Source organism: Schistocerca serialis, chromosome 6 (genome assembly GCF_023864345.2).
Source record: "Schistocerca serialis cubense isolate TAMUIC-IGC-003099 chromosome 6, iqSchSeri2.2, whole genome shotgun sequence".
Lineage (NCBI taxonomy): Eukaryota > Metazoa > Arthropoda > Insecta > Orthoptera > Acrididae > Schistocerca > Schistocerca serialis.
This window is the reverse complement of record NC_064643.1, coordinates 476,089,157-476,100,022: the sequence shown is the minus strand read 5'-3', so window position 1 is coordinate 476,100,022 and position 10,866 is coordinate 476,089,157. Positions and strand designations below refer to the sequence as shown.

Here is a 10,866-nt window from a genome sequence, read left to right as displayed (position 1 = left end):
AAACATTTTCACAAACCATGTAGAAAACGTAATTTTCAAAAATGTTATCAAAAAGAATTACAACATACTTTATTGGGTCAGATGCATGGATGACACCCTTTGTTTAATAGATGAACCTCAGGCAAAAATTGACCAGTAGCATACAGATATTAACACAAAACACAGAAAGATAAGATTCACAAAGGAAAAAGAACAGAAAAACCAAATAAACTTTTTAGATATAACGATTAAAAAAGAAAACAATCAGCATAGCTTTGAAATCTACTGCAAACCTACAACAACTGACACAATCCTACATCAGACTTCTAATCACCCACACTCACAGAAACAATCAGCACTCAGATACATGCTTTGTAGTCTCAACACAGTACCACTCAGCACAGAAAATTACCAAAGAGAACTAGACAGCATCAGATAAATAGCAACAAACAAAGGGTACAATAGGGATCTAGTCACCAAATTAAACAAAATAAAAAATAAAAAACAAATACAGGCAGTGAACACATCACATAAACACCCACAAACAACAGTAGCCTACAACAAAACACTACACAAACAGTGACAGAACAATAACAACATAAAGAATACAGGAAAACAAGAAAGAAAATTCAAGATGGTACACAATGACATACAAGCAGAAACCCACACGTAAAATAGCAAACATTTTCAATAGACAAGGGATAAACATAACATTCAAAACAGAAAATTCTATCCAAAAGCACATTCCAAAAATAACAAAAAAATCTATCAAAAAACAGGAATATACCAACTACAGCGCAACACATGTGATAGAAGGTATATAGAACAAACCAGCAGAACATTTGACACCCGGTACAAAGAACATAACAGACCATGGAAATATGGAACGAGCCACTTAACTTTTTCAGAACATCAGAGAGAAAATAACCACAAACCTACTACAAGAGAAAAGGATATGAAAATAATTAGAATAAATAATGAAAGACATCTCCTAACATTACAGGAAAATTATCCTATATACAAAACAAAGGCTAAAAAGAAACAACTACTAAATGACCAAGTAAATATGACTAACAAATCACTGTTTACACTGATTGATCGTGTAATAGACAGAAATCCCAACAAATGATTACACATCTGGTTCTTCTCGTAAGTGTATACAGGAAGATATAATGATAATAATAATAATAATTATTTTTAAGAATAAATAAGTGTGTAAAAGTAGTAATGAAATTAAAGTAAATAATTTTTATTTTATTAAAAAAATCTCTCTCCCTCTCTAATACACACACACACACACACACACACACACACACACACACACACACATATATATATATATATATATATATATATATATATATATATATATATATATATATATATATATATTCACAAAACAGTTGAATGCAGAAAACTGAGAATGTTGTCAACACTTAGAAAAACAAAAGGAAACTCGGTATTGTAAAAATGGCAGTTACAATGATGTGTAACGTAAATGGTGAACTGAAAGTGAACTGTAAGATGTCCACCTGATTTCCAGATGGGGAAAAGCAGTTTGCTTAGATGCAATGAATTAGAAGTTACCTATAAGTACCATTCCATTTCGTAGAAAACGTTAAGGAACTGTTTTTAAATCAGTAACCTAGATGTGAAACCATAAAATATGTATAAAAATGTACAAATCATGTAGTATTTCAGGACACCCACTGAAGATGCCTTCTAAAAAAAGACGAAACCTGTCTGGTTGCATAAATAAAAATAAAAATTTCGATGTGCAGCATGCAAAAAAGGCATTTTCTATTAAACAACTGCAATTTATATACAGCTGCTGCGAAAATGGTCACTACATGAAACGTGTTAAATAAGCGAAGTCTTTTATGAATATTTGAGAGGAGGGAAAATTACAATAAAGTTCCAAGTTTACTTAGCTTGTCATGTTGAGATTGCTTCAGTTCTTCTTGTCTAGGGGTCTGGTTCTTGAAGCTGAATGTCTAACATCAGGTCCTCACGGTTGGTTTGAACAAAATAAAGTGAAAGAGTGTTTTTGCAGAAATTTTTACGTAAATATGTTTTCCACTTATTTTCTCACGTTTTAGGATATCAAATAGAAATTTTATTTTCACATTAACAAAACAAAATTACATGGTTCACACCTATTAAACAGAAATACTTCCGATCACATCAGAGGCAAGCTTAAGACTCTTACACTCGACGGAAATAACAATATTCCAAACGGTTTACAAATTTTCTTAATAAATGAATTCCTACTAGTTTTCTTTACATTGGTAATTTTGATTATTCTTTCATAAATGAATCCAAAAATATAGTAAACTGTACACAATTACCTAATTAATAATAGAAATTTTAAATGTACAAATAATTCGTAAGTTCAAATGTTTGTAAAAAAAATTGAACTGAACATTCAGAACTAGTACTTATAGATTATAACAACGAAACTACAATATTTTACAAAGTAATTCCTTTTCATAAATTTTGCTTTGATATATTACATACTGTCTATAAAACTAAATAAAAGTTTTCAGAATAGCAACTACGATAATACTTACGTGCTCAAAATTAAAAAATAATACTATTATCAACAATTACTGTTGAGGAAATGTAATTCTAGAGGAGGGTGTCCCATTACACGCTACTCTCATTATGTAAGTGTACTGTAGTCTTCAGCTGCAGACTGATTTGTTCCAGCTTTGCATGCTAGTCTATCCTGTATAAGCCTTTTCCTCTCATCGAAACTGCTGCAGACTACATCCATTTGAAGCTATTTACTGCAGTCAACGCTGTCCCCTGTTGGTATGTCGTAACTCGATGTTACATTTAATCAAGTACAACATCCAAGATGGCAGCAAACGTGCACCCTACACAATTCAACACAGGATGGCATATATATATATATATATATATATATATATATATATATATATATATATATATAGTACGTTCAGAGGCCGGTTCTATGTCATAAGATGGCTAGACAACATAAAACACAAAATATAATTCATTTGCAGCATATATGAGGGGCTGAGAGTGCAAGTGGTCCAAGTGACATTTCACAAGATATGCTCCAAGCGAAAATTTGTTAAGCTTAACTGTGGATCCCTTCAGAGTAAAATAAGTAAAATATATTTCCTTCATAGTTCTGACCCTGTCATGATAAAGTTTAGGCTATAAGCCAATGTCTGCACTGCATTTACAATGTAATAGTACAAGTGAGGTGGTTGGGAAAGGAGAATTGCTGCTAACTTTAACGCAGCGCCAGAGACGCATTTTTTTTTACAAATTAGTGCAATAGCTTAGTGTGTATACTCTTTGGATTACGGATAGTAATATTCGATACATGTTTATACAGGCCCTCGTTCTGAAATGGTTGATGTGCATCGTGAGACAAAATCAGCATTTTGACGTAATAGATCACAAATTCTTTAAATCTGGTCACACGTATACAGGATGTGATGGTGCAAAGAAATGCTTCAGATATGTATTTATTCGACCACACAGGTGGAAGCAGTTAAGAAGAGCCGCTTAATGTTTTCCATCGTGGAAATGAAAACTTCCTTCCAATTAAAGCTATGGATGCCGCAACAAAGGACAAAGTTGCTAAACAGACTCAAGGGTAAACAATACAATGGAGCAATATTCGTAGAATCAGAATCAGCAAAGTAAACTCTCTAACAATGCAGTTCAAGTATTCACTAGAACGAGAACTTGAGTTTATTGAAGCGGATTAGATGAAGCGTAATACTGGTCGATCATTTGCAGCCTTTGCATCAAGATGCGTATTAAATAAAATTTCGCGAAATAAAGAACTATACCTCCTAATTCATCATGAGTTCTATAATAATACACCACATTGCCAGGAAACAGATACTATGGGTGGATGGAGAGGGAGTGGAGAAAGGGAAGGATGTAGTCGTGGAAGTGGACAAAGAAGGACGAAAAACGCGCAACACACAGTAAAGCACGATAATTATTACCCCAGGGAACACATTCTTCAAAAGTTGCGACAGATGGACATGATTCTGATTCTGTATCAAGGCATTGACTGTGATAGAATTATAGAAAGTGAGAACGAATTATCTCTCATACATGTTGCGACCACATCAATTTATTTTGGTTCTCGTATTTTATTGTATTTGCAAGTTATCAACAGTTTCTCAGTTTGTTACATTAATTTTGCATTAATTACGCACGTATTCTTAATTTATAATGAACATATAGTGATCTATGTCTGTCATGTGTATTGTACCAAAAAAATCTATATACTGATGAGCAATTAACAAAATGTTTTTGCCGTTGTATCTGTTTTACTGTAAAAAGTTTTAAGATGCAAGAAGTACAAGGCTTTGTAATACATTAAAAATATTCAGAAGCACATTTTCGAACCGTACCTACAAAATGACCATTAGAAAATATTATCTGATGTTTCCGTAGCAATTCACGTAATTCATAAATAGCCATTTAATTTGACAGACATTTACTCAATTTACTCTAGCAAGCATTTGTACCACTTATTCTCTTAGCCCCTCATACATGCCTTTAGTAGTTCAGTTTCTTAGTATATTCGTTGTCTCTACCAGTTTAGTATTACTACACAATAACCGTAAATGAGTACCAATACACCTTTGGCAGGCACTCAGTTATTATGGATCGACCGCCAGTCCATAAACAGCGACTACTGTTGCTATGATTGTTTTCGTCGGCGGAATTGCTAGCACTGCGGAACTGTTGCTGAGTTGGCATTGTCTGAACGCTAGACGTGTGTCGGCGGCGCGTCTTCTCATAGCGACCACTGGCGGAAGTATCTCCGTGTGCGCTCTACTTTGTGGAAGCGAAATCGTTGCGACTGTCAGCAGTCTCTTCAGCAGTGGATAACACTACCTGCAGTTGGCTATGACGTGATGACAGGTTCCTAGCGAAAGCTGAGTTTAGCTCCGTAGTCTAGAGGTGACTGTTCGGAAGTGGGAGGCGCCTGGCGTGTAGTGTACCTGGATGGCGGCATTCCCTTGTGGTACTGATGTGTACCGCTGGCTACGCACACAGCTCTCCCCATACCGTAAGTCTTTCCATCATCAAACTGACAACTGCTATGCTGCCTCAGCCTGGGTGCTATGAACTGATCCCGTGTTTTAGTCAAGCAGTCCCATAAACATATTTTCTTTACGATTTTATTCAGTTAATTTTAATTTTAATAATCAACAGCCTCAGGTGCACCGTTTACCTAGAATTTACCTATGTTTCAGTCGGGATAACCCAGCCTTCTTCATAATAACAGTAACTACCGTTTGTCCATAGTGGACATAGTCAAGCTAAAACTACAAATCCGTAAGTTATCGTCAGACTATAAAACTTATCTGGAACTGCCTCGGCCCCACTTCGCGACCGCCATGCGGCAGCCACGAGTGCTGTACTGGAACTCACACGATAATGTTGAAGTTATTTATATTTTATTCAGTGTCTCCTTATCAGTTAATCCATCTAACCCTAATAATCTCCAAGAAATATTTTACATATCATTTCAAAAACCATCTCTACCTTCTGTAGTGAGGCTCTATTCTTTCACTGTATATAGTTGTCAGAAGTAAATATACAGCTGGGCACTCATCCGTTATCTTCCTAATTTTTATGGCTTAAGATTAATTGTTAGCATATGTTGATATTTAGATATTTGGCGTGTTATTAACGCCGACGCTACAAAATGTTTGAGTTGAGGTGATTAGAATTGCAAAAGTGTTAGAAACATATAATTCTTAGTTTGTGCTTGAGGTATACTTTCAGTTTTGTGTAGCTTTGCTCTTCAGAAAGTTTTATTCCGTTCGCTGTATTCAATAATAAAAAGGTGCATGTTGTAAATACTGTAACTATTTCATCATTGGGACTTACATTGCAAGTAGGCTGTTTCGGTTTTTATGTCGGTGACGCCACGTAGCGCTCGGTACGAAAATCACTGATTGTGCTGTGTGCAGTCTGTGGCTGGTTCGCATTGTTGGAATATTTGCTATTGTAGTGTCGGGCAGTTGCATGTGAACAGCGCGTAGCGTTGGGCAGCTGGAGGTGAGCCGCCAACAGTGGTGGATGTGAGGAGAGAGATGGTTGAGAGCGGAGATCTGGATGTGTGTCTGTCAGAAAAAGGAAATTTGTAAGACTGGATGTCATGAACTGATATATATGCCTTTTAAACACTATTAAGGTAAATAGATTATTTGTTCTCTGTCAAAATCTTTCATTTGCTAACTGTGCCTATCAGTAGCTGTAATGTATTTTATTATAACCGGGGACCTAGAAACGACGGAGAGGCTCCGTCCTCACCGCAGCCGCAGTGGTCTACAACCCCACAACGACTACCACAGTCCACTTCACCCCTCCGCCGCCCCACACCGAACCCAGAGTTATTATGAGGTTCGGCCCCCGGTCGACCCCCAAGGGAACGTCTCACACCAGACGAGTGTAACCCATACGTTTGCGTGGTAGAGTAATGGGGGTGTACGCATACGTGGCGAACTTGTTTGCGCAGCAGTCGCCGACATAGTGTAGCTGCGGCGGAATAAGGGGAACCAGCCCGCATTCGCCGAGGCAGATGGAAAACCGCCTAAAAACCATCCACAGACTGACCAGCTCACCGGACCTCGGCACAAATCCGCCGGGCGGATTCGTGCAGGGCATCAAGCGCTCCTTCCCGGAAAGCCGTGCGTTAGACCGCTCTGGTAACCGGCCGGGCGCCTATCAGTAGTTAGTGCCTTCAGTTGTTAGAATCATTTATTTAGCTGGCAGTATTGGCGCTCGCTGTATTGCAGTGGTTCGAGTAACGAAGATTTTTGTGAGGTAAGTGATTCATGAAAGGTACAGGTTCTTGTTAGTCAGGGCCATTCTTTTGTAGGGATTATTGAAAGTCAGATTACGTTGCGCTAAAAATATTGTGTGTCAGTTTAGTGTTGATCAGAATAAGTAAAGAGAGAAATGTTTGAGTACGATGAGTTTTGCTCAGCTGTTTGAAAATCAAATAACGTAGAGGTTTACCAGCACTGTCACTCATAATTTTTCTAAGGGGAAGTTTCAGTATATCCAACTACATACGAGATGGATCAAGATCATTCTATGAGAACTTTCTTGGACAGCGGTTTCAGCACTAGATTTGTAACGTTTGAAAATTTTAATCTATGTGTCATTGCTTCGAAACAGAACAAAATTTAAAAACTGGATGCATAATAAATTGATTCAAGGCAGAAAAAACTTTTTTTATTTATTTGTGATGCATTATTCAAGTACTCGACAAAAAATTGCCTAAGATGACCCATGGCTTAGACTCCAGACGCTTGCTTGATCCAGGACCTCAGGTTGGCTACATTGGCGTAGACTCCCGGATAGTTGGCCAAGCCACAGCCCTCTCCAAAGGAGACGATGCCGACCTGCGTGGAACCGGTCACCAGAGGACCGCCGCTGTCTCCCTGGCAGGAGTCCTTACCGCCTCCGGTCACTCCTGCGCAGATCATGCGGCTGGTGATATAACCGTACGAGCGGTTGCACGTGTTGCGGTCTATGATCTGGACGTTCCCCGCCAGCAGCGTGTTGGAGGCGCTGCCGCCAGATGAGGTCGCACCCCAGCCGGTAACTGTTACCGACGTTCCAGCAGAGGGCTCTGACGAGGTCAGACCCACGGCCTGCACGTTGCTGTTGAAGCTGAAGGCGTTGGATACCTGCACGACGGCGATGTCGTAGTCGGGATCAGAGTAGCTTCCGTGTATGTAGCCGGTGGCGATGTTGTGGGTGGTGCCACCGCTACCCCTGGTGGAGATGCCGCCGCGCAGCAGCATCTGGCTGGTGGAGTAGCCGTCTACACAGTGGGCCGCAGACAGAGCCCAGGTGTTGCTGATGATCGAGGCGCCACACATGTAGTTGCCCCTGACGAGGGAAAGACAAAAGGCGTCAGTAACATTTGTGTTGACTCTTATTGTTACATGTGTAGTCTCACTGGGACATAAACTAACAGGATTTTCTTGTGCTTCCAGCCGAGTCATGTTGTTAACTATCCACAATCTTCGAGACGAGTATTCCATGAACATTCACACAATCGTGTACAGATTGATTATTCCCTACACGGCAACACAAATAATTAATAAAAAAAAATACTGAAAACCATGATCCTTTAGGATATTACCTAGACCATTGGAATAGGAAATATTTATACTGTAAATGTCAACTACCATAACATGACAGTAATTTGAAGAAATGTTCAAACCTGTTTCGAGAACTGTTGCGTTATTCATTTAAGTCGGGGTCCAATTGTGTAACAATACGGAAGAACGCCGGTGGATCTTCCAAAGTCTCATACTAGTGTTGGAATAATCTTATGAAATTAACTTCCTGAACGGCTTAGACTGTTTCTCATGCAAATGCAAAACTCGAGGTTACAATACACTTGAATCATTCTCTCTACTTGAGCTGTCCAGTTTGTAACGATTGTTAAGATCAACAAAAATATCCCAGCACTAAAAAATAATTAATGGGCAATAAAGAATTTTCGGGACGATCATGTTTCCCGTAGGCCGTGGCATTTTTAAACAATATAATGCTCCGTGCTCACAGGGCTAGGAGTGTGATGGAGTGCTTCAAGGTACACAGTGATGAGTTCCTATTGCTGTGTAGTAACGAGCCTACCAACGTTCACTTATGTCGCACAACTACTTCTTGGTGTTCATTTGTCTTTTCCCTACATATTATTTCGAAATATTACTCAGCATCCATCTCACATTCTGAGGACACATTCCACACAACTGAACTCAGATTCTATGCACATCAGCAGGTTATAGGCAGAAAAGGCATCCAACACCACAACATTACATTGCTTCGCCGGCCGGTGTGGCCGTGCGGTTCTAGGCGCTACAGTCTGGAACCGCGCGACCGCTACGGTCGCAGGTTCGAATCCTGCCTCGGGCATGGATGTGTGTGATGTCCTTAGGTTAGTTAGATTTAAGTAGATCTAAGTTCTAGGGGACTGATGACCAAGGAAGTTAAGTCCCATAGTGCTCCGAGCCATTACAAAGCTTTAGTTGCTTCAACGTGGACGTATGTCTGCCTATAATGTCCGCACCTCTGCTTGAAGCTCACATACCTATCGGCAGAGACAGCAAACAATAAACTGCGTAAGGTACTGTTATATCCATTAGGATGGTGAATACTGACAGGTGGAAAAGTGTACATGTAATATAGCTCGTCAGCTGATTTTGGAAAGTATCAAGTTTACTCGTATACACCTGCTGTAGAAAATCTGATTTTTGTACTGCAATACGACATTAGTGACCATTGATATGTATCGAAAGAGAACGTTCCTACCGATACCTCACGTATTCTGAGGAACAACAGTTTTCGGACGATTTTGCCATTGCGCCAGCGTCGCCTATAAAGCGTTACATAACATTTATTTGTTCTCTAGGGACTAGAATATCTTTATATACGAAGACAGTAACTTGTTCTCGAAAGAACAGTTACTGTTGATGACCGTGCAGCTTTTCCCTGGAATAAATGATGACTCACTGAAAACCTCAGCTGCTGACAGGTGTTGTTGATAAACCTCGATGTGGACAGCTGAAAATGTGTGCCCCGACCGGGACTCGAACCCGGGCTCTCCTGCTTACATGGCAGACGCTCTGTCCATCTGAGCCACCGAGGACACAGACGAAGAGCGCGACTGCAGGTACTTATCCATTGCACGCTTCCCGTGAGACTCACATTCCCACCTGTCCACAATTCTACATATGTATTGTACCTTATAGACATTTGTGGACAGTTGGGAATGTCTCACGGGAAGCATACAAGGGATAAGTCCCTGCAGTCGCGCTATTCAACTGTGTCCTCGGTGGCTCAGATGGATAGAGCGTCTGCCATGTAAGCAGGATATCCCGGGTTCGAGTCCCGGTCGGGGCACACATTTTCAGCTCTCCACATCGAGGTTTATCAACAACACCTGTCAGCAGCTGAGGTTTTCAGTGAGTAATCATTTAGAATATCTTTGCTTTTACCCTGGAATGTTCGAAGATACCTCAGTGGCACTAAAATGCAGAGTCTAGGCTTCAACCTATGTAACATTTCATATTATCGAAGAATATATAATTTACAAATGGAATACATTGTTCTGGTCTTCTTCGCCTCTAGAGACAGAAACCTAAAAATCCGCTTGACTGAGAACTCACATGGTGAAGTAGAGCTGCCATGGGTACTGGGAGATGCTGACAGCGGAGCCGCCGACAATACGGCAGCCCACACGAGGCCTCCCTGGAATGGGTCTTACCACGGAGGTGGCGCCACAGAGGGCCACCACCAGCAGCACGGCTAAACCAGTCGGCAACATCTCTGCAGGAGAGCCTGATGCTAACAGCGAACAGGCCCCCTTATATGTGGTTCCGAATCTGAAGTCATAGCGAGACAGGGAAATCCCACTGAACGTCGAGTTGGGCATGATATTTTTCAGCGTTCCCGGTTGGTCACTTTCGAAAATGGCCAGATGTTAGATCTAAGAGAATCTGATAAGAGTACTCGACAATGATGTTTGTTCTGGACTGCGTACGCAAAATCACTTATCTGTCATAATGAACATACTCTCAACTAGTCACATTGCTGTCCGCAAATGACAGGGGGCACATTTTTTCTTTGTTTGTCTCATTGTTCAGGGGAAGTTACGTCGTTTCCATCGGCACAACTACGATTTTGTACTGATCTAAATCAAGGTCATAAATGCAAATCTGTGCAGAACAGTACTGCAATATGGCACCCAATGTTTTTTTTTTTTTTGTCGATTCCCTGTGCCCACTCTAACTGTATACTGTGCAGGTGTCTGATAAACTAATGGCTTTACCCCGCATATCGTTATACTGA

General features: G+C 40.1%; 1 protein-coding gene and 2 non-coding genes across 3 annotated transcripts; 1 reads left to right on the top strand and 2 right to left on the bottom strand.

Moving 5' to 3' along the window:
- Positions 1 to 7,295: 7,295 nt before the first annotated feature.
- Positions 7,296 to 8,012, bottom strand: LOC126484933 (trypsin alpha-3-like). Its single transcript, XM_050108534.1, has one exon. It carries the CDS (start codon positions 8,010 to 8,012, stop codon positions 7,296 to 7,298), a length of 717 nt encoding a protein of 238 aa, XP_049964491.1.
- Positions 8,013 to 9,590: 1,578 nt separating this feature from the next.
- Trnat-ugu (transfer RNA threonine (anticodon UGU)) lies at positions 9,591 to 9,664 on the bottom strand. The gene has a single exon. It is a non-coding gene; the product is annotated as a tRNA-Thr (tRNA).
- Positions 9,665 to 9,844: 180 nt separating this feature from the next.
- On the top strand, positions 9,845 to 9,918 carry Trnat-ugu (transfer RNA threonine (anticodon UGU)). The gene has a single exon. It is a non-coding gene; the product is annotated as a tRNA-Thr (tRNA).
- The last annotated feature ends 948 nt before the right edge of the window (positions 9,919 to 10,866 follow it).

Coding starts and splice junctions, on each gene's coding strand:
- LOC126484933 (XM_050108534.1), bottom strand. CDS start 8,012: ATGACTCGGCTGGAAGCACAAGAAAATCCTGTTAGTTTATGTCCCAGT.